Below are 25,068 nucleotides of genomic sequence, written 5' to 3' on the forward strand. Positions count from 1 at the left end.
TTTTTTTGTACAGACTAAAAGGGATGGGGAAATTCTACAGAACTCTTTTAAACTAACACAAAGTTCTTAATGCAAGTTATTTCAGCATACTATATATACTTTCATATATGGTAGGTATTCAAGAAAAATCCCTTCACCCCCACTCCTCTTCCCTATCTCTGTCCTGGTGTTTTTGTTTTGTATCATTTTTTTTCCAGTTTGCAAGCTCTAAATTAATTTAGCTTATATTGAAAGGAGATGAAACCTATGTCCAAATGGGCCCTATGTGGAGGACTGCCAGGCCTTTGTTACCTGAGTCTGCAATGGCCTGCCTACCCAGCTGCTCAGGAAGGAGTGCAGATGCCTGGAGTAAATGCTTCAGGTCTCTTGAACAGTGATCCACCCCCTTCCAGACCAAAAGATTACAGAGTAGGTGCACGGTGCACATGTGAGTGCTTCCTGTGGAAAGGCAGGCTGAAAAAAAAAAGTGATAGGCAATTGATTTCTCTGTAGTTCTTCTCAAGGTTTATCTTAATATAAATTTGGAATATCAAGATAGCCAGTCTAGTAAGACATAAAAAGTATGGGAGACATTTAAAAACCCTCTGTATTCTAAACTTGTTTTTAGTACTATAATAATTGTAAAAAAGCTGTCCCTAAATGTACCTACAGTAGTATCCATATTACTTTCCTAAATTCCTGATTTCCAGGTAATGTATGAGGAAGTGTGACTCCTGTAACAGGCACTCAGATCAAGGATGCTCACCCTGACACTAGAGAGGGAAACAGCACTATAAACACCGCTCACCACCAGAGGCGGCTTGTTATGAAGTTGTTAGGAACAGTTACAACCACTAGGTGGGGCCAAGAGTTTGAAGGAAATCTGAGGGAAAGGCATTCCCTTGTTTCAGGAATTTGTAACTTTAATACAATTATAGAAAGTTAAAGACCAGATACCCTCATTTGGGAAGATATGAAATGTGATTAAACTCTTCCAGTTGGACGGAAAATGCAGCTTTTTCTCCATGGAGTTTAAGTCAAATCTAGGAAGAGCTTTTTCACCTACAAGTGAAGGACAAACTCCCGAATCCAACACATTCCAGCTGAAGTGGATCCCAGGTTGGACTGCTGGAGAGTGCTGGGCATTCCAGTTACAGGTGGGGAGGGCAGCCCTATAGCTCAGTTGTCAGTAAACACTTCTGCTTCAAGGCGGCTTCTTCGGCCAAAGTGGGAACAGAGCTGAAAGGAAGAGAGAATGGGTTACTCAGTGGAACCATCTAGGGGTGGGGAGGACATTTATGTGTCCACTAGTGCCACATGGAGCATGTTGAGAGCAGATTACAGACCTCAGTGACTATGTTGTAACACCTAACCAGCAATGAGGTATTCCACAGAAGGGAATTTTCTAGATAACTGATGCTTATTTCATTTTGAATAAATGTAAAGCTAGTACAATTTCCCCTATTTCCTTCAATAAAATATCCTCAACACATATTTAACCATTTCTTAATGAGTCAGGGTTAGTATGAACATCAATACTGTCCTGATCACAAGAGCAACGTGCTCAGGAGATAACCAGGGGAAGCAGCTGTTCCACGCTTCTTTCACCAGTTAATCTACTTTGTCAGAGCTCTGTGAAAATAAAAAGACACGGGTTCTGCATGAGGGTCTACAAGTCTTTGCTGTAGGTGAAAGGAATGAGCTTAGATGCAAGGAGGTAATAACATCTGATTTGGTTTCATAAAAACTTAAAACAGTATCAGAGGAACAAAGAAGTGATTTAAAATGTCAAAAGCACTAACAAGATTTATAAATGCAATAGCAGTCACCTGCACCAGCACTCTCCATTCCTACTAGAGGCAGACACTTTCAACTGTTTTTTTCTGATATTTTCCTTCATTCTTTTGTAACTCTGGTTCTCAAAGTATGGTCCCTGAAATTTGTTAGAAATTCTAATTCTTAGGCTGTACTCCAGACATGCTAAATCAGACTCCGAGGTAAGGTTCAGCAGCCAGTGTTTTAAAAACCTTCCTCCAGAAATTCTGCCTCACAAGCAACAAAAGTTGTAACTGTTCTGAGGGATGTGTTTGCACTATGACTTCCCACTGTGGACCATGAAGACTTAACTTTCTTCCATCCCCTTACCAGATCTGCAATCCTGCCTCCTTATCTCTGGTAAGTATGTAAATAACTTCACAACTATCAGTTTATTATATTTCTTGTTTGGTGCAATTTTTATTGTCCCTGGACTGAATAATTTTCAGGGAAAATTTGTTTCCCCTTTTTGTTGTTGTGACTGCTTACTCACAGTTTTCTATACTTAACTCTAACCTCTAACTTCTCAGATAGAACCATGGATCATTTCTCAGTAAATTCAGATATGTCATATAATTTAAAAAATTCAGAGGTGGGGGCATATGTTTATTTTTTCTTGGCAAAATCCTTCCTTGAACTCTAAATCCATCTTTCCAAATATGGAAGGGATCCTTTCTTGGAACTTCCATCTTGGAACTTCCCTTTGCTTTCTCCATCCAAATATGGATGGGATCCTTTCTTGGAACTTCCATCTTGGAACTTCTCTTTGCTTTCCTCCAGGTACTCCCTGCACCTCTGTTTCCTGGGCCCTCCAACTTTCTCTTTTTTGGATAATCACTTTATTTTGATGGAATACGTCTTCTATTAGCTTCCTGAGGAAGGCTGGTGTATATATTTTAGAGAAACTGTTATGTCTAAAAATGTATTCTAATCTCACACTTCACTGATACTTATCTGGACATAAAACTCTAGGTGAAAAATTATCACCCTCCAGAATTGGGAAGGCACTGATCCATTATCTTCTAGTTTTCAGGAAAGTCTATGGCCATTCCGATGAACAATACTTTGTATGCACTCTTGTTTCCCCCTTGCTGGAGCTGTACATCCTCTCTTAACTTTGATCTTCTGAAGTTTCATGATGTTCCGTAGTGTGGTGCATATTCGTTCTCTGTGTAAGGTACTCAAGGTCCCTTTAATCTAGAAACTCGTCTTTCTATTCCAAAACTCTTGATTCCTTTCTTTGACAATTTCCTCCTTCCATTGACTCTGTTCTTCTTTCTGGATCTCCTATGATTCATATATTGGACTTCTTTAGACCAATCCTCCAAATTTCTTACCTTTTCTCTCCTAGTTTTTATATTTTTGTTCTACTTTTTGGGAGACTGCCTCAATCTTATCTTCCATACATTCTTTGGATTTTATTTTTAACATCGTTAATAATTTCTAAAAATACTGTTTTCTGCTTTTTTAAAGTTTCCTGTTATTATGCCATGAATGCAGTATCTTCTAAATTTAGATACTATCATTTTGTGAAGTTTTCTTTTATTATTCACATTGCCTTTATTTTCTCCTTATTTCTTTATCAGTTTACCTGTTTCGGTCTTTCCTCACATATCTGATAATTTTTGGCTCTCTCCATATTTAAGAGAAAAGTTCTGGAATGTGTTTGGAAGCTGCATATGCATGCGCAAACTCATCAAATGATGGGCCATTGGGTAATTATTTGGCATTTCTTGGCCAATTTCATCAGGGCATCTACAAATGTTAGTATCTGCAAGTCTTTTGTATTTGGTTGATTGATTTCTCTGGAGAATAAACCTCTTAGTTTCTTACCGTAGGCATTTATACTTGGCCAACAGCATTCAGGAAGCTGAGAAAAGGAAGATGGGAAAGCTCGCCCTTCAGTGTGTGGACTCTGACTCAGCTTTTCTGTTCCAGGTTTGGAACCTTACTGAAAAGGGAAAGTCCCAGATCCAGAGCGTCTCTAGCCAAGCTCCTCCAGAGAAAAACTTCACAATTATGCCAGTATGAGCAGGGGTGGGGAGACGACAAATGGCTGAAATGGCCATAAGTACTTTCAACTAATCTTCATATTATCAGCCCTACCTTGTACTCTTATCTTTACAAATATCTGGGACCTTCAATTCCTTAGCCTTTTCAGTGTTCTGCAATGTGAATTGCTTGCTTTTCATTTTCTCAATTTCCACTCCCTCTTCTAGTCAGGCTTTGATTTTACTCCATTCTGATAAATTGGTTACCACTTATATCATTTAGCTGCTTCCAAAACTTGTTGAGGTCTCTCAATTGTTGTTGTCTTCTCTCCTATTCTTTGTTCTTGTGATTTTTATGCCTTTGAAATAAAATATCACACAGAGAACACTCCAAAGTAAAACTGAATCTGTGAAGATGAGACCCAGTCATCATTTTTAAGAAGTACATGGCATCTACACATTAAAGTGTATAAATCATGACTTTACAGCTTGATGTCTTTTTGCAAATTGCACACATCTTTGTAACCAGCATGCAGAACATGAAGCAGAACATGAAACAGAAAAGCCTCTTTTTGGCTCCCTTCTAGTCACTAACCATCTCAAGGGTAACTATTATAGAGTTATGCTTCTTTTTGAACTTGATTTTGCTTACTTTTATTACAGTGGGGAGACTCTAAGATGCCTCCCCAAAGATCCCCACTTCTAGGTGTTCACACTCTGATGTAGACTCCTCCCCTTGAGTGTGGGCAGGCCCTGTTCCTTGCTTTAACCAGTGTAATATAGCAAAGGTAAAAGGATGTCATTTCTGTGATTAGACTATACAAGACGTGACTTCCATCTTGCTAGCAGACTCTATTGCTTTCTGGGTTTGTATGCTTGAATGTAGTGAGCAATGACATTGCAGGAGCCCCCACGGCAAGGACTGAGGATAGCCTCTTGCCGATCAGTAGCTAGGAAATGAGGCCCATGGTCTAACAGCTCTTCAGAACCTGAATCCTGTCAACAGCCATGACTGGAGACCCTTTTCTGATTGAGCTTTCAGATGAGATCCTGGCCCTGGCCAATATTTGATTGTAGCCTGGGAGAGACCCTGAAGCAGAGGACCCAGCTCAGCTACATCCACCCACCTGACCCACAGGAAATGAAATTATAAATGTGTGTCAAGTTGCTAAATTTGTGGTAATCTGTTACACAGAAATAGATAAAACAATTATGTTTCTGTGATTCATCTATAGTGCTATACTGCAGCTGAAGTTCATTAATTTTCACCTCTGTATTCTAGTATTTGTCTAGTGGACTGCTAATGGCCATTTGGCAAGTTTTCAGTTTGGACTATTATGAATACAGCTGCTGTAAACATCCTTGTACATGTCTTTTGATGGACATACACATATATTCATATCTCTATTGGAAATGTACACAAAAATAGAATCACTGAATCACTGGGTATGTTTGGCTTTAGTAGATAATTGCTAAACCTATCAAACCTATTTCTTTTTCCTTTTTTTTGGAGAGAAGGTCTCACTCTGTTGCCCAGGCATGAGTGCAGTGGTATGATCATAGCTCACTGCAGCCTCAAACTCCTGGGCTCAGGAGATACTCCTGGGCTCAGGAGATCCTCCTGCCTCAGCCTCCCGAGTAGCTGGGACTACAGGCACACACCACTATGCCCAGCTAATTTTTCTATTTTTTGTAGAGATGGGGTCTTACTATGTGGTTATTCCAATTTACAGAGTTCCAGTTGCCCTATGTCTTCACCAACCCTTGATAATATGTTGTTTTCATTTTAGCCACTCTGCTGGTACATAGTAGTATCGCACGGTGGTTTAAATTTGCAGTCCTGGCCAGGCGCGGTGGCTCACGCCTGTAATCCTAGCACTCTGGGAGGCCAAAGTGGGCGGATCACTCAAGGTCAGGAGTTCGAAACCAACCTGAGCAAGAGCAAGACCCTGTCCCTACTAAAAATAGAAAGAAATTAATTGGCCCACTACAAATATATAGAAAAAATTAGCCGGGCATAGTGACGCATGCCTGTAGTCCCAGCTACTCAGGAGGCTGAGGCAGAAGGATTGCTTGAGCCCAGGAGTTTGAGGTTGCTATGAGCTAGGCTGATGCAACAGCACTCTAGCCCTGGCAACAGAGTGAGACTCTGTCTAAAAAATAAATAAATTAATTAAATAAAAATAAAATAAAATAAAAAAATAAAATAAAATAAATTTGCAGTCTCCAGTGACAAGGCAAATTGCACACCATCTTGAATGCTTATTAGCCATTTGGATATCTTCTTGTGAGTTGCCTATTCAAGTCTTTTGCCCATTTTTTTATTGAGCTGTCTTTATTTTATTGATTTGGAGGAGCTCTTTATTCAGGATAGGAGTCCTTTGTCATACAGAGAGAGGGACAGAGGGAGAGACATTATTTAAAGACATTGCTGCTTCAAATATAAATTTTATTATTTTTCCTTCTAATAGATGTTTAAAAATTGCAGCTGAGAAATAATTTTCTCACCTGGTCACAGCATCTACCAAGAATGGCGCTGGCGGAGAGATCAGCGAGATTCCATCTTTATTACCGTGTCCCTCCTTCCCCGCCAGGAGCGTTTCATATCCTGCAAGTCCATTAGAAATGGCTCCACTCTGCTGGGGGAGATACACAACACATCTGCATACAGGGATAGCAACACCCACCCAGTTAAACTTCAGCTCCAAATCAAGCTTCACTAATGACTATGGCAATAAGGAAGGTAATTTTTTTTTTTTTTTTTTTTGAGACAGAGTCTCGCTTTGTTGCCTAGGCTAGAATGAGTGCCGTGGCATCAGCCTAGCTCACAGCAACCTCAAACTCCTGGGCTCAAGCAATCCTTCTGCCTCAGCCTCCCAAGTGGCTGGGACTACAGGCATGCGCCACCATGCCCGGCTAATTTTTTCTATATGTATTATTTGGCCAATTAATTTCTTTCTATTTATAGTAGAGACGGGGTCTTGCTCTTGCTCAGGCTGGTTTCGAACTCCTGACCTCGAGCAATTCGCCCGCCTCGGCCTCCCAGAGAGCTAGGATTACAGGCGTGAGCCACCGCGCCCGGCCAGGAAGGTAATTTTGATGATCATGGTGGTTTTATTTTTTTAACCATCCCTCACCTCAGATTTCCATTTTCGTCAGCAACCTCAAGCACTGACAAACAGAAAGGTTAAGCCACTAGTGTGAAGCCATTAAGTTCAGTTAGCAGAATTCTGATAACAACCTTAGTGTTATCAACTGATAACGACCTTAGTGTTTGTAAAGAAAGACAAGAACCTGGTGATCCCTTTAGGCTTTTTTGTGAGAGGGTAACCAGAAGAAAAATCACAAATGTCATGAACTTACTGGAACAATCCACCGGGGTGTAATCGTGGATGTTGAAGACACCTAAAATAAATTTTATATAGGTATTTACTTTTAGGAAAGACTAACTTATTTTCATAATTATACTCATAATACTTTCTTCTATTATGAAATGCATTGTGGTGGGGTAGGGGACAGTAATTCTTAATGGGCCTCCTTGAGTTGACATGGATTTCTGAATCCAAGACCCTTCTCTACAACACAGATGCTCAGATGCTATACACCTCAGCAAATAAACTGCCATAATTTTGAGAATCTCTTTAACCTAAAAATTTACTACTCAAGAATGTTATTACTACTTTCAGTTCATTTAATAGGACTTCACCCCCCCAACACACACCCAGTATTAAGTTTAATGTTTTATTTTCTGAAATTTCAGTTAATTACAAATAATCATAGCCTTCTTGGTAGCATCCTCAACAGTGGATTGTGACTAATCCAAATGAATACCACAAAGAAAATACACAGGAAAAAAAATCTGTTTATACACAGGTCATTCTCTAATTATTATGTATGCATAACCAGCAATGAAAACACTCCTACTGGCCCTGATTCACAGGGTCTTTGTTACATTCTTCTTCTATTATTTTTTGAGATGAGGTCTTGCTGCTCTGTTGCCTAGGCTAGAGTACAGTGGCGTCATCATACCTCAATGTAACCTCAGAGTCCTGGGCTCCAGTGATCCTCCTGCCTCAGCCTCCGGAGTAGCTGGGACTATAGGCATGCACCACCATGCCCAATTAATTTTTCTATAATTTGTAGAGACAGGGCTTTGCTATGTTTCTCAGGCTGGTCTTGAACTACTGGCCTCAGGTGATCCCCCTGCGATGGCCTCTCAAAGTGCTAGGATTATAGACTTGAGACATCACACCGGTCTACACTCTTCTTTAATGTTCAGTTTTCTAGATCTTACTTCTATGTGTGGAATTATAATCTAATGAAACCCACCCATTTTATGATAACTTAGACTAGTCCTTGCAGTGGTGACTTTAGATCCTGATAAGAAAAAAATCAACATAAGTACATGTCTTAATAAGTTAGATAACCAACAAAAGAAAAAATTTACATAGTATAATTTTCCTATCCATATTTTCTAAATGCACATTAACAGTAGGAAATAAAAGAGAGAAAGAAAAAGATTGGCAAACAAAAAATGGTTTGACAGGCCAGGCACGATGGCTCACGCCTGTAATCCTAGCAGTCTGGGAGGCCGAGGTGGGCACATCACTCAAGGTCAGGAGTTCTAAACCAACCTGAGCAAGAGCAACTAAAAATAGAAAGAAATTAATTGGCCAACTACAAATATATAGGAAAAATTAGCCAGGCATGGTGGCGCATGCCTGTAGTCCCAGCTACTTGGGAGGCTGAGGCATAAGGATTGCTTGAGCTCAGGAGTTTGAGGTTGCTGTGAGCTAGGCTGACACCACGGCACTCTAGCCCAGGCAACAGAGTGAGACCCTGTCTCAAGAAAAAAAAAAGAAGTTACCCTTCAAATTTTAACATGCATGATCATTAATTTAAAATTAATAAAATCTAAATTAAAAAAAAATGGTTTGACAGACTTTTCCAGACTTGTGGTTAAATTCTTATCCTTTGGTAAAGTCTTTTTGTTTCTTAATCTAAGCTGGCAGTTCCCAAAAGGAGGTTCCCAGACCACATCTGCATCACTTGGGCACATGTCAGAAATGCAACTTTCAAGCCTCACCCAAGACATGCCAGATTAGCAAAGTGGAGGGGCACCCACCAATTTGTGCTTTAATACATCCTCCAGGTGATTCCAACATACACCCAAATTTGAGATTTAAGCAAACAGCCAGCACCACAGAAAGTACCATTGGTACTTCCAAGCCTTCAGGATGGCATCTATTAATAGTTTCTTTTTTTTTCTTTTTTTTTTGAGACAAAGTCTCACTTTGTTGCCCAGGCTAGAGTGAGTGCCCTGGCGTCAGCCTAGCTCACAGCAACCTCAAACTCCTGGGCTCAAGCGATCCTACTGCTTCAGCCTCCCGAGTAGCTGGGACTACAGGCATGCGCCATCATGCCCGGCTAATTTTTTCTATATATTTGTAGTTAGCCAATTAATTTCTTTCTATTTATAGTAGAGATGGGGTCTTGCTCTCGCTCAGGTTGGTTTTGAACTCCTGACCCTGAGCGATCTGCCTGCCTCAGCTCCCAGAGTGCTAGGATTACAGGCGTGAGCCACCGCGCCCGGCCTATTAATAGTTTCTACAGCCATTTTTGTCATATTACTCACCAGGCATTAAATTAGTTATTTGTGTATCTCTCACTCCAACTAGACTGTAAGTCCCTGGAGGGAAGAAACTGTTTCTTATTTTTATTATGGTCATAGTACAGTCAGCCCTCCGTATCCATGGGTTCTGCATCCATGGATTCAACCAACCATGAATTAAAATATTTGGGGGGGAAAAACAGATAGTTTTGTCTGTACTGAACATGTACAGACTTTTTCTTGCCATTATTCCCTTAACAGTACAGTATAACAACTATTTACATGGCATTTATATTGTATTAGGTATTAAAAGTAATCTAGAAATGACTTAAAGTATACAAGAGAATGTGTGCAGGTTATATGCTAATTCTATGCCATTTTATATAAGCAACTTAATTATCTGTGGATTTTCGTATCTGAAGGGGGTCCTAGAACCAATTTTCCATGGATACTGAGGGACAACTATATTCATCACAGTATCTTCAGGACTGTAATAATGATTGATATGTTTAATACCAATTATTCTTATTCTCCCATGTTTCTGTAAAATGTTTTTAAACATCAAATATAACCTTATTGTTTCAAGAAGCTGACTTATCCCCTATGTTCTCTCTCATGTTATTTAATATGGTGTTGAATTACAAATAGGCTTACAGTGACATGTGATTTCTATACAGTGACACACAAAAAGTGGTAGAATTTTCGTACAGAAAGACAATGCTAAGTGGGTTATTGACACATAAACTCTTATTAAAAGTTTAACCAAATTGTTAAGAAGGCAAAAATTGAAACCCAGCAGGAGCATTTTTCAAAACAGAAATTCCTTTCCATCTTACTGCTTTAAAGTGTATTTATTTACCTGAGGAGTGACAGTGTGGTCAATTAGATTCTCAGTTAGAGATGCGAGCAAAGCATCCAATTCATCTGTAGCTTCCTATGGAAGACAAGGAACTTAGAGTTGTCGAATGACTCAATTATCAGACTAAGTATTTTCCACATCCTCTCAATTTATAATTCTGACCCATGCCTGGTTAGTGTTAATCCTTTAAACAAACAAGAACATTCATGAGTCATGGTTACTAATGATTCCACTTCTGCACAGACAGGGAGTGAGACTGCAATTGGGACTTAAGCTGAAGGGCTATTTGTAAATTTTCAAATAGCTATTCCTCTTGGTAAGACAAAACTTGGCTGGGGGTAAGACTGTTCTGCCTCTTCACTTTTAGACGAGAAAGGTAAAAGATTCAGCACAGGAGACACTGAATAAAGGAGATGTCTAAATACCAAATGCTTCTTTATCTAGACATATGGGTGCTTCACTGTTTGCAAAAGAATACAATAAGAACTCTTCCCCCATAAATATTAATTAATACTTTTTGTTTAATTGGTATTGAAGTAGCTTATGTAGGACACAATTCTGTACTGCAGTGGGAGTAGCAGGGGGTGGAGTTTTAAAACAATAAAAGATAAAATTCCAATCTGGCAATAAGAGAAATAAGAACATAGGGCATAATACATAATAAAAAAGGCCCTTCATTTATACATTTCTATTTGCCTTCAGGCCTTGGTGAATCTCTTCTGTATATTTCAACATGCAATTTAATTTTAATCACAGACGTGAAGAAATTGTTCTTTCTTCTCTCACATCTCCCCCCATCTCACCCTTTCCCACTCTGCTTGGGCTAAGTGCACCACAACAGCAAGTCTCTACAGCAATGTATTACAGTTCTCTCTCCCACCGGGCTATAAGCAGTTAAGCTAAAACTGTTTCACTGATTTTTAAATCGTTAATGCCTAGCATGCTATCTGATATATATTATATATACAATAAATCTTTGAACTAAATGTTCTCCCCTGTTCTATAAACATCTCAGGTTCCACTTAATGATTTTCAATCACTAGTCAAAGATGTCAATTTACCTTTTTAGAATTTTAATTTGTCAAAAATAAACTACTCATAGAAGACATTTAGATTGGGTTTTTTCCTTTAAGCCCAAAAGATTAAAAGATTATACACCTAACTATACACTGTCATTGGGTAGTTGAGAATATAAGTGATTTCTAATTTTTCCTTTTTGTGGATTATTTGGTAAATTTCTACAATAAATGTACATTATACAATAAAAAAGCAAAATGGTGTGTTCATTTGAAAGGACAATTTTTAATTTAATGTGCCAATTAAAACACTCATGGACAATGAACTGGATTTCTATGATTTCTGAATTGGTAAGGACTTGGCAAGTGGATATAGGAAAGGGAGGAGCTGGGATGAGCCGGTTCTGTAGCAACACAATTAACGATAGGTCCTTGTTATTTCAAAAAGTTTATTTGAATCAACAAATATTTATTTAGTGCTTGTTATATGCCAGGTACTGTTTGAGACAATCGGGATTCAGCAATGAACGAAACAGGTTAAGTCTCTCATACAGCTTACATTCTCTAAAGTAAATCAGACTATAAATTTCAACAAAATCACTTATGTGTTACAGATATAGCCTTAAGTCTTTAATCTTATAAGCACATAAAAAGTACCTATTTGCATTTAACATTATATCTTCTTAAAAGGAAAAATTAGTGGAAGCAGAGCTAGCATCCAAGACCACTGCAAAAACAAAAACACAAACGAAGAACAAACTGGAAAAGAAACCCTGAGATGCTACTGTGAGGGATGTGGCAACAGGATTCTCCCTAGAGAACTGCAATACATGCTTTTCTCACAGCTTAAGTCTCAGTGTCGATCCAAAATAGTCAGACGTCCCTGGTTATACTACAGGATTCAAGATTGTCTTTGGCAAAAATGTTAAGAAGTAAAAAAAGAAAAAAGGTATTCTCACCTTTAGTACAGAACCACTGTCTGCAGATGTGGTATGTGTCGGAGCAAGAGACTCTCTGGAGAGGGGCACATTATTCTCCCTTAACACAGCATGGAAAAGACAAAAAGACAAATTCATATCATAGAGGACCTCCACAGGTTTAGGCAGTATTTTCAAAGAAAGGGCTTAGGAAAGCAGCATACAAATTCACGTGGGGGAAGAAGAAATTACAGCTGGTGAGGAACACGACAGTAGCCAGCGCTGCACTCAAGTGCCTTTGTGAAACCCCTTTTCACCCACAGAGAAAAGCTTTCAAATCCACATCAAACTCATTTCTAGATGCATCAAAATAGTAGACTACCTTGCTTCCCTCCTACAATCTTACTAAAGTGACAGAAAAGATTTATCTTTAACAAAACAAAAAATTCATAACATCTAAAAACCATTATAGAGTGTCAGTGGTAGTTCAGAAACTTTAAGGAAATCCTGAAAGAGACACAGAAGAGGAAGGTTTCAAGATTATGGACAGATTAATTGTTGCAGTCCTCCCCAAGAGAATCAAATCCAGAGAGATTATATAAATGATGGAAAGACAGACAAAACAGATCAACAGATACATATATTTTTAAAGCTGTTATACAATACATGAACAAGAAAGCTCAGTGGATCAGAAATTATACAGAATACCTAAGACATGGGAGAATAGTCAGGAAACCATCAGGAGCAGCGACCATCTAAGGACACAGGCTAGAGAGCTCTACTGCAGAAGGCAGAAGCAATATCCATGGTGTCCCAGATACTGCAACAGGACTAGCCAGGTGAGAAGATGCCACAGCATCTGTAAGCCTGGCTGTAGTGACAACGATGTCTAACTGCAGACAGGAGTAATGAGAATAGGGGCAGTCCTGCAGATGGCTTCAACATCAGGGGGAAAATCCATAGCCAAAAGACTATCATCCACCAAGATATCACATCCAGCAGGAAATTTCAGCCCTCCCCAGTATCACTGAGAAGTGTACAAGTGACCTAGCAGTTACTGATCAATCCTAAGAGAAGATGGACAAAAAACCCTAGATTGGAAAAGTGACATAATTAGTGAAGTGGAAGCTAGTATTGTTTGCATTCATAACACTGAGGTAAACAGAAGCAAAGAGATGAAAAATAAGAACAGTTATGAGACAAAGAGAAGTGATTAAGATGTTCCGACCAATGGATACTGAATATTCAGAAAGATAATGCCTTATGATTTTCCAGAACTGAAAAAAGGCATAGGTATTCAGATTGAAAGCCCAACTTGAATACTAATAAGAATAAAAATAAACCTATATTCAGATATAATGACAATGCAAACCATTAAGAATCAGTACTGAAATCTAAAAGTTACTAGAGAGGAAAAAGAATAGCTTAGTGTTTCCGAAAGAAGAAACAGCTCAGAGGAAAGAAGTAGATATAGAAGAGTGAGCATTAAAAGTAGTGCAGTATGTTTTAGAATGAATTATCCCAATCCTTCAAAAAAAGATTTAATCTTATCCAGTTTACATTGCTGAAAAACATGGAAAGCAACAGATGAGAATCTTCTCATCCATTCTGCAAAGCATGTGTCATCACCCAGCATTCTACTCAACGCCCCAATCAACAAACAACCAACATGGGTATATAAGGAGGAATATACACAAAGTTAGCTTGGAACAAATATTTGTCCATTAATAAAAGAATGAATAAATTGTGACATGCAATAGCAGCTGAAATGAAGGAAACAAGGATAATTTTTAGAAATTCAGATATGTAAAAACCACAAAAAGTTCAAGAAAGAAATACATGTTACTACTGATACAGAATTGAAAAACATGCAAAATACTATATTGTTTATGGATACAAACATATACCTTAAAAGTATTAAAAACATTCACACAGTTAGTTCTTTATAAAGTTAAACATACACTTATCTATGACTCTGAAATCCCACTCCTAGATATTTACCCAAGAGATACAGAGATATGAAAATTTATGTCCACATAAAAACTTGTAAGAACGCTGACAGGGTTTTTTATCATAATCACCGAAAACTGGAAAAAATCCAAATGTTTTTCAACTGGTGAATGGGTAAACAAGCTGTAGTACATCCATACAATGGAATACTACTCAACAAAAAAGAATGAGCTACAGATAAATACAAGAATGAATCTCAAATGGATTATTTCAGGTGAAAGAAGCCAGACTCAAAAACTACATATGGCTAGGCAAGGTGGCTCGTGTCTGTAATTCCAGCACTTTGAGAGGCAGATTAGAAGGTTCATTTGAGGCCAGGAGTTCGAGACCAGTCTGGGCAACATAGCAAGACCCTGTCTCTAAAACATTTTTTTTTTTAAATTAGGTGTGGAGGTGCACATCTATAGTCCCAGCTACTTGGGAGGCTGAGGCAGGAAGATCACTTGAACTCAGGAGTTATATAGTAAGATATGATCAGGACCCTGCACTCAATCCTGGGCAATAGAAGGAGACTCTATCTCTAAAAATAAAAAATAAATAAATATTTTAAAAAGTTACATAACTATGATACCATACATACAATATATGCTGGAAGAGGCAAAACTAACGAATAGTGCTTATCCAAAAATAGAACAGTGTTTATCTGGGGGTAACATCAGAGTGAGGGTCAAGAAAATGATGGAAATTTGGGGAATCACGAAACTCTTCTAAACCTTTGTCAAAACTCACAGAACTGCATTTTAAAAAAGGCAAATTTTACTGATTTAAGTTACAGTTGTCCCTCAGTATCTGGGCGATTGGTTCCAGGACCTCCATCAGATACCCAAATCCACAGATGCTCAACTCCCTTACCAGGGATGTAAAATGGTGTAATATTCGCATGTAACCCAAGCATATCCTCCCATATACTTTATTTATTTTATATTCAAACCAGAAGAATGTTGTCCCATATACTTTAAATTATCTCTACATTACTTATAACATCTAATACAATACCTACATATCCATTCATGCATGTGGATTCAATGTGTTACTTAGTGGGTGACAAGTTCAAGTTTTGCTTTTTGGAATCTTGTGCATTTGTTTCCAAATATTTTTGGTCCATGGTTGAATCCATGGATGCAGAAGCCATGGACAGAGGGCCGACAATATATGTGAGCAACCTGACTTTAAAAATTGTGGGCCGGGCGCGGTGGCTCACGCCTGTAATCCTAGCTCTCTGGGAGGCCGAGGCGGGCGGATTGCTCGAGGTCAGGAGTTCGAAACCAGCCTGAGCAAGAGCGAGACCCCGTCTCTACTATAAAGAGAAAGAAATTAATTGGCCAACTAAAAATATATATACAAAAAATTAGCCGGGCATGGTGGCGAATGCCTGTAGTCCCAGCTACTTGGGAGGCTGAGGCAGCAGGATTGCTTGAGCCCAGGAGTTTGAGGTTGCTGTGAGCTAGGCTGACGCCATGGCACTCACTCTAGCCTGGGCAACAAAGTGAGACTCTGTCTCAAAAAAAAAAAAAAAAAAAAAAAAATTGTGCATGACAATTCACAATTGCAAAGATGTGGAAACAACCCAAGTGCCCATATCAATACATGAGTGGATTAATAAAATGTGGTATATGTATACCATGGAGTATTATAAGAAACAATGGTGATATAGCACCTCTTGTATTTTCATGGATAGATCTGGAATCCATTCTAAGTGAAGTATCCCAAGAATGGAAAACTAAGCACCACATGTACTCACCAGCAAATTGGTATTAACTGATCAATACCTAAGTGGACATATAGGAATAACATTTATCTGGCAGATGGGCGGGGGGGGGGAGGAGGAGGGGATGGGTATATACATACATAATGAGTGTGATGTGTACCATCTGGGGGATGGACACAATTGAAGCTCTGACTCTGGGGGGTAAGGGGAAAGGCAACACACATAACCTAAACATTTGTACCTCCATAATATGCTGAAATAAAAAAAAAAATTGTGCATGAGAGAGCAGCAAATGAAGTCAGCTAAAATGGTAGGGTAGCAACCTCCCTCCTGAGAAACACCAAAAATCCTGACAAAGTGGTAAGAATCAACCTTATCAGATCTCTGGAAGATAGTCAAAGGTTTACAGCAACCAATAAATGCTTCACCGGAGGCCAATGAAACATAGTAGGAGAGCTTTGTGGTGCTCTAACTTACTCCCACCCTACCTTGCTCCCTAGGGCAGTGGTTTTGAAGGCAGCAGCTCACATTCCTGGTGTTAGTACCCGTTCCCAAGCAACTGTGTTATTCTGTTTTGATCTCTCTGTGAATTCCCTAAAGGACAGACACAGGGACTTGACTTTGATTTGCCTAACTCAGAATTCTCTGAGGTATGTTATTCCTTGAAAACATTGAAAAGTAAATGAATAAGCCACTAGCTGACAGGGACAAAAAGTAACAGTGGGGAAAGCAATAAATATGCCAAAACCCTGGGAGGAAAAGAGGGAAAGTAAGATATTTGCGGGCATCAGTGTGAGGGTGAGGGAGGTTTAGAAAGCCAAGCAGGTGCCAAGGGCAGGACTCTACACAGAACAGACTGGAGGAGAGCACAAGCACTCTCTGCTAGCTGATCTTGGTGATCAACTACAAGCAGGAAACATAGGATAAGGTCTAAGTACAAGCTGCCTGGTTTAGCATTGAAGTAATACCCTAACATAGTCAATCTGCAAAGACCTAGAAAGTTTTTCTATGTTTTCTTTTACTCCCTCCCACCCCCATCTCCAGAAGTCTCTGTCAAACTACTGGCTGAGCACTGAGTTAAAGGAACAGAGACATTAGGGACCACACATGACAAAATGGTTTCAAAAAGTTACTATATAAACACGTAACTACAGTCCCACAACAAGCAACAAGAAATCCTAGGGAGAGGAAGAATCCGATTTCCAGAATTACATCATAAAATCAAAATGACCACTTTTCAAATTAAGTGGCATGCAAAGAAACAAGAAAGTATGGCTCAGGCACAGGAAAAAGAGAAATTAACAGAAACTATCCCTGAGAAAGCAAAGACTGTACTTAGACAAAGACTTTAAGTCAACTGTCCTAAACATTCTCAAAAAGCTAAAGGAAACCATGGACAAAGAACTAAAGGGAACCAAGAGAACAATGTGTCAATAAATACAGAATATTAATAAGTAAGACAAATTATAAAAAGGAATAAAATAAAAATTTTGAAGCTGAAAAGTATAGTAACTGTAATAACTTCTTTCATTTTTTTTTTTTTTTTTTGAGACAGAGTCTCGCTTTGTTGCCCAGGCTAGAGTGAGTGCCGTGGCGTCAGCCTAGCTCACAGCAACCTCAAACTCCTGGCTCAAGCAATCCTCCTGCCTCAGCCTCCCAAGTAGCTGGGACTACAGGCATTCGCCACTATGCCCGGCTAATTTTTTTTTTTTGTATATATTAGTTGGCCAATTAATTTCTTTCTCTTTATAGTAGAGACGGGGTCTCGCTCTTGCTCAGGCTGGTTTCGAACTCCTGACCTCGAGCAATCCGCCCGCCTCGGCCTCCCAGAGAGCTAGGGTTACAGGCGTGAGCCACCGCGTCCGGCCCTTCTTTCATTTTTTAAATTAAAAATTCACTAGAGGATTTCAATAGCAGATTCAAGCAGGCAGAAGAATCAGTTAATTTAAAGATATATCAATTGAGATTATTCAGGAACAGGAGCAGAAAGAAAAAATATGGAAAAAAATGAACAAAGCCTGAGAAACTTGTGGGACATAATCAAGCATATCAATATATGTATGCAGGCCGGGCGCGGTGGCTCACGCCTGTAATCCTAGCACTCTGGGAGGCCGAGGCGGGCGGATTGCTCAAGGTTAGGAGTTCGAAACCAGCCTTAGCAAGAGTGAGACCCCGTCTCTACTATAAATAGAAAGAAATTAATTGGCCAACTAATATATATAGAAAAAATTAGCCGGGCATGGTGGCGCATGCCTGTAGTCCCAGCTACTCGGGAGGCTGAGGCAGGAGGATCGCTTGAGCCCAGGAGTTTGAGGTTGCTGTGAGCTAGGCTGACGCCATGGCACTCACTCTAGCCTGGGCAACAAAGTGAGACTCTGTCTCAAAAAAAAAAAAAAAAAATATATGTATGCATTATGGGAGTCCTCGGTAGAGATAGAAAGGGGCAGAAAGACTGTTTGAATAAATAACAGCTGAAAACTCAACAAATCTGATGAAAGACATGAATCTACACATCCAAGAAACTCAATGAACTCCACAGGATAAGCTCAAAGAGATCCACAGAACACATATTAATTAAACTATTGAAAGACAAAAACAAAGAGAGACTCTTGAAAGTTTCAAGAGAGAAGTTATTTATCATGTATAAGGGATCCTCACAGATAACAGCCAATTTTTCATCAGAAACTATGGAGACCAGAAGGCAGTGGGATGACATATTTAAAAGTACCAAAAGAAAAAAAAAAAACACCCTGTCAATTAAGAATTCTACATCCAGAAAATTATTCTTCAAGAATAATTTGAAGGAGAAATTAAGACATTCTCAGATAAACAAAAGCATTGAAAGAGTTGCAAGTAGATACCCTCTACATAAAATGTCAAAGGGGGTCCTTCAAGCTGAAAGAAAAGGATACTATCCAGTAATTCAAAACCATATACAGAAAAATAAAGAACATGAGTAATAACTTTGCCATTATTGGTGGTTCACACCTATAATCCCAGCACTTTGGGAGGCCAAGTTAGGGGGATCACTTGAGCCCAAGGGTTCAAAGACCAGCCTGGGCAACACAGTGAGACCCCCAACTCTACAAAAAATTAGCTGGTGTGGGTGGTAGCATGCACCTATAGTCCGAGCTACTGGGAGGCGGAGGCAGGAGAATCGTTTGAGTGCAGGAGATGGAGACTGCAGTGAGCTATGATTACATCACCACCCTCCAGCCTGGGCAACAGAATGAGAACTTGTCATTGGGGTGGAGGGTTGGAGGTTGGGGGGAACACCTGCAAGACCGTAGATTTGAGGAAGAGGAAAAAAAGACCTAAAAAGGTAGTAGACAAGAACATCAATTTAATTAAGAACTGTACCTGTTTGTGGCAGCATCCTGAACACTGGCATTTTTATGACTTAAATTTTCTCTCGTAATCTGAGAAAAGGAAATCACAGAACAACATTAAATCTTTGTTAAGGGTACTAAAGTAATAAGAAAATCTACATTATCTTATCCATGGAAATACCAGTAGTACATCTAGTATATGCAATCCTATCCCATACTTAAATTAATAATCCAAGACTCAATTTCAATATGTTTGGTAAACAAATTCATAATTCTTACTAGACAGTTCTCAATAATGTACCATTTAAAAAAATGTATAGTTTGATGTATTTTTAAAACTATACACAGGTACAAAATCAACATATATAACATTTTCACTACCGCCCCCCCCCCCAAATATTCCCTTGAGGCTCCCCATATAATCCCATCAAAAATCCTTCCTTAAGGTGAATAATGATCTATACTTTATATAGTTTCATAAAATTGGAGTCACATAAAACCTATTTTTGTGTCTTGTTCTTTAAAGGAGCAGGATGTTTTCAAGATTTGCCCATGTTGTTGAATATATCACTAATTCATTCCTTTTCAGTTGATTAGTAGCATTCTACTGTATCGATACACCACAATATCCGTTTATCTGTTTACCTGTTGATGGACATTTGGGTTGTTTTCAGTTTTTAGCTATTATAAATAAAGCTGCTAGGAAAATCCCTATACTAATACCTATGTGAACCTAAGTTTTTGATTTCTCCTGGGCAAATATCTAAGAGTGTAATTTCTGGGTCAGATAGTAAGCGTTTGTTTAATGCATTGCCAAACTCTTTTCTAAAGTGCTTATGTTATTTTATATTTTTACTGGCAATGCATGTCACTGCAGGAGCTCCATCATCACCAACATGATGGTCAGGCTTTAATTTTAGCTATTTCAGTGGACAGCCTTTTCACCATGAAGTATGATGTTAGCTGCAGGTTTTGTTCATAGATGCCCTTTATCAGGCTGAAGAAGTTCCATTATATTCCTAGTATATTGAGAGCTTTTATCATGAATAAGTGTTGAACTTTGAAAAATGCCTTTTCTATATGAATTGAGACAATTTTATTTATTTTTTAACATGGTGAACTATACTAGGTTTTGAATGACAACCCAACATTTTTCCCAAGATAAATCCTACTTTGTCATGATGTACAATTTTATTTGTAAACTGAGTATGATTTGATTATATTTTGTTAAGGACTTTTATGTCTATATTCAAGAGGAGTATTGGTCTATAGTTTCTTTTCTTATAATTTTTTTTTCTGGTTTTAGTATTGGCATAAAGAGTTTGTGTAGAACTGTTACTACTTCTTCCTTAAATGTGTGGTAGATTTCAACAATGAAGGCATCTAGTCTGGATTTTTCTTCATGTGGAAGTTTTCATGTTATAAAATCAAATCCCTTTAATTTAGGGCTATTCATGTTATTTCTCTATTCTGAGTCAAGAAGGATTCAAAGGTATAACTGAAACGTAAGGTAATGATGTCTTAGTCCATGCAGTCTGCTATCACAAAATACCATAAACTGGGTAGCCCATACATAATAAATATTTATTTCTTACAGTTCTGGAGGCTGGGAAGTCTAAGATCAAGGTACTGGCAGATGAAGTGTCTGGTGAGGGGCCTTTCCTCATGGATGGTGCCCACTTGATGCATCCTCACATGGTGGAAGAAGCAAACAAGTTCCCTTGGGGCTCTTTTATAAAAGCACTAATATTCATGAGGGCTCTGCCCTCATGATCTAACCATCTCCCAAAGGCCTCACCTGTTAATACCATTGCACTGGAGTTTAGGTTTCAACATACAAATTTTGGGGGGACACAAATATTCACACCACAGCAAATGATAGCAACTGTTACTACTACTGCTACTACAGCTTTTGAGGGTCAATGTTTTTTTTTTTTTTTTTGAGACAGAGTCTCACTTTGTTGTCCAGGCTAGAGTGAGTGCCATGGCGTCAGCCTAGCTCACAGCAACCTCAAACTCCTGGGCTCAAGTGATCCTTCTGCCTCAGCCTCCCGAGTAGCTGGGACTACAGGCATGCGCCACCATGCCCGGCTAATTTTTTTTTTTTTATATATATATCAGTTGGCCAATTAATTTCTTTCTGTTTATAGTAGAGATGGGGTCTCGCTCTTGCTCAGGCTGGTTTTTGAACTCCTGACCTTGAGCAATCCGCCCGCCTCGGCCTCCCAAGAGCTAGGATTACAGGCGTGAGCCACAGCGCCCGGCCTGAGGGTCAATGTTTTTTAAACGCTTATTGTGTGCCAGGCACTATTCAATGTCCTTTACATTTATTATCTTATTTCATCTTTACAATCCATCTTAAAGTAGGTACAACCATTATCCTGTTTTAAACATAATTGAACTGAGGCTCAGAAAAATTAATTTGCCCCAAGTCACAAAGCTAGTAGGTGATAGAACAGAAATGGCATTCTAGAGCCAATACTGTCATATTCTATATTTATTTTTACATGTAAATATTATGTTTTATGTTTATATAGTGGGAGATGGTAGATAAAACACATGAACAATATTCCTAAAGTCCACTCAGGTCTATTGAAGATTTATATGTGGGGATAGGATGGACAAAGTGTATCTTCTCAACAAGAGATTTTGAAATCCTAGTTGACAACCTGATTTGCTGAGGTAGACTGCTGTCCTGGTTTTAAAATGAAGAATAAGTATGAAAGTTAAGGAGAACCAAGGAAAAGCTGATTTTTTAGAGCAGAGCTGCCATAGATAGCCCTCAAGGAGGTTGGTCTCTACCCACATCCTTCACCAAGTCCCAGCCAACTTTCCGCCTCGTTTCTCACTCCTGTTGCTAATAACATCAACATTTCCCCAAACCGAGGGTAGACGGGTAGGGGGAATAGTAGATGGATAAAGAAAAACCTACAATCACAGACACACTGTCAAAAGAAACCCAAACAATCACTAGGTTTTCTGGCCATAAGAGTGGCAAGACTCACTTTTACAGAAATTTGTTTGTGTTTCTTTTTTTTGGCTTCTATACCCCAAGGCATCTTTACTCTAACTTTTTACTCCATGACTGCCCCCTCTTAATCTAGCCTGATTAGAATTTAGAGTTGAGGAAGGCATTTCCCATCCTGAGTTTGTGTCTTGGTACTACAGGTCCTACCCTCTAATCACTTGCTAAGTCCCACACTGTTTTCACTTTACCAGAGCTATCTCTATTAAAGGCAGCTTACCTTATGTACTGCTTCTACTTGAGCCTTCAAAATGTTACTCTTGAAGTCAGGAGGGACTCTCATGGCATTCAATCCTGGGCTCTCAATGGCATTATTAAGACATTTTTCAGTCAACTTTACCACCTCCTCCTAAATATTAAAAATACACTGTAATCTCTCTGATAGACAGTAGTTATACAGAAATAGGAAAGAGAATGATGAAAGTTCACATTCAGAAAACCAGAAAATCATGTCTTTTTTTTTTTTTTTGAGACAGAGTCTCACTTTGTTGCCCAGGCTAGAGTGAGTGCTGTGGCATCAGCCTAGCTCACAGCAACCTCAAACTCCTGGGCTCAAGCGATCCTACTGCCTCAGCCTCCCAAGTAGCTGGGACTACAGGCATGCGCCACCATGCCCGGCTAATTTTTTCTATATATATTAGTTGGCCAATTAATTTCTTTCTATTTATAGTAGAGATGTGATCTCGCTCTTGCTCAGGCTGGTTTTGAACTCCTGAGCTCGAGCAATCCGCCCTCCTCAGCCTCCTAGAGTGCTAGGATTACAGGCGTGAGCCACCGCGCCCGGCCAGAAAATCATGTCTTAAACAGCCATAGCCTATTCCAGGCATAATTAACTCCTATGATCATTTACCTATGGATAGCTCCAGAATTACAGGGATTAGCCTCTCCAGGGTCCAACCTAAAATCCAGCTGAAATTAATCACAGCAAATGTTGCACATTCTCTGTGTGTGGCATTTGTCCCAGATGATATATTTAGTTATTTAGTTGCTTAAAGACAGGAAAAAAAAAAAGACAGGAAATGATTTCTAGAGTTCCCTACTAATTAATATTTCATGTTAACTCTGGAGCTATCACCAACAAGATATTTGTGCCTGAGATTATATGTAACAGCCACAAAAAGGTCACCCTCAGACACAGACATATGAAAAAGAATAATACACAAATCCAGTCAATGAAGATCATAATTAAAACAATATTAGCTACTATGAAAAAGAAAAAAATGGAAGGCAGCAGATTAAGAAATAAATTTAGATGATATACAACTGACATTTTACTTTAAAAGATACTATATATTCATTTTCACTGTAGTTAGCGGAAAAAAAAAAAAAAAAAAAAGAAGATACTATACTCATTAATAATCAATAGTTATGGCCGGGCGCAGTGGCTCACGCCTGTAATCCTAGCACTCTGGGAGGCTAAGGCAGGCGGATCACTCAAGGTCAGGAGTTTGAAACCAGACTGAGCAAGAGCGAGACCACATCTCTACTAAAAATATAAAGAAATTAATTGGCCAACTAAAATTACATAGAAAAAATTAGCCGGGCATGGTGGTGCATGCCTATAGTCCCAGCTACTTGGGAGGCTGAGGCTGTAGGATTACTTGAGCCCAGGAGTTTGAGGTTGCTGTGAGCCAGGCTAACGCCATGGCACTCTAGCCGGGGGCAACAGAGTGAGACTCTGCCAAAAAAAAAAAAAAAAAAAAAAGAATTCAACACCTCAGAGAAATAATCAAAGACAATTACAAATATTTATTTATCTGTTTATCGCATCACTGATTATGACTTGAAAATTAGCAATAATATAAGTGTGTCTAATAGGGGCATGAGTGAACACATTGATTACACATTCATGCATTTTATTACTGTCTGTTAATGTGTTGATGAAAAAAGGGAAGATATTTACAATTATGTAGTTTTAACACATTAATTGCCACGTGAGTTGTATTTAACTCACACTAGTTTTGAGGCCAGGGCCTCATGAAGCAAAACCTGGGCAAAACCCTGCAAATCTTACTTGTTGATGTTCTTATTGTTATAATTAATATTGACAAATTAATTCTAAAAATGCGGATTAAATGAATAAAAAAGTTAATACATTTCATTTTTCATTAAATTAGAAAGGATCGTTTTGTTTTCTAAGTTTTTATTCTATTTTTCCTAAAACACTGTGGCCCAATGGAAAAAAATTATTTTCTAGTTTGGCAGTTCATCTGTTAAAAAGCAGTGTCATTTCCCGAAAGCTGTGGTCCTCAAACCCCAGTATTGGTTTCCTAGCTATGTGATCCCCCAAATGCTCCTTAATGGCGCACTGTCCTTCAATTCATGTACTCCTTTACTGCTCCCTTTGCTACCCTAAACCCACAACTCCTCATCTTTTCAAGACTTCAAAACCAATTTCACAGATTATCTGCCTCAGAGGCAGAGTTGCATTATAACAAGATATGCAAGGAAATTTATACAAGAAACAAGCAGTTGTTCAATAGATTTCCATGAACTCCTAACATAGCCGACAATACCCCCTCCTCTCCCTACACTCAGGAGTCACCTGGCTTCAATGCTTCTTCAGGGTCATTCTAGTCCTCTTACTAAATTTTTGTCAAATTAATTATTAATCATCTAAAGCTTTCATCTAAAATTCTCAATGTATTCTTTTGTTTCTGATCCTGCATTCTCTTACCTTACAAAGAGTGAAACAAACTGATGCTGTGAAAACAGACAAATGTAATAGCATACTGAAGGGTCAAGAAAGTGGAAATCCATTCTGAAATTTAATCACGTTCTAAAAGATATTTCTGAGAAAAAACATTA

The 25,068-nt window shown here is 38.8% G+C and overlaps 1 protein-coding gene across 2 annotated transcripts in view; it reads right to left on the reverse strand.

The window, feature by feature from the left end:
* Positions 1 to 880: 880 nt before the first annotated feature.
* Positions 881 to 25,068, reverse strand: part of EPB41L5 (erythrocyte membrane protein band 4.1 like 5) — a 115,121-nt gene continuing 90,933 nt past the window's right edge. The window contains exons 19-25 of one of the 2 annotated variants that reach the window (XM_012749757.2): positions 22,481 to 22,609; positions 19,267 to 19,325; positions 12,231 to 12,309; positions 10,256 to 10,330; positions 7,149 to 7,190; positions 6,294 to 6,421; positions 881 to 1,218 (exon numbers count right to left, since the gene is read on the reverse strand). In XM_012749757.2, the coding sequence (XP_012605211.1) occupies positions 1,152 to 1,218; positions 6,294 to 6,421; positions 7,149 to 7,190; positions 10,256 to 10,330; positions 12,231 to 12,309; positions 19,267 to 19,325; positions 22,481 to 22,609 (579 nt within the window). In that variant the 3' untranslated portion in view covers positions 881 to 1,151. Of the gene's footprint in view, positions 1,219 to 6,293; positions 6,425 to 7,148; positions 7,191 to 10,255; positions 10,331 to 12,230; positions 12,310 to 19,266; positions 19,326 to 22,480; positions 22,610 to 25,068 lie in introns of both variants that reach the window. The other variant, XM_012749755.2, reaches the window with a different exon arrangement.

This window comes from Microcebus murinus, chromosome 8 (genome assembly GCF_040939455.1).
Source record: "Microcebus murinus isolate Inina chromosome 8, M.murinus_Inina_mat1.0, whole genome shotgun sequence".
Lineage (NCBI taxonomy): Eukaryota > Metazoa > Chordata > Mammalia > Primates > Cheirogaleidae > Microcebus > Microcebus murinus.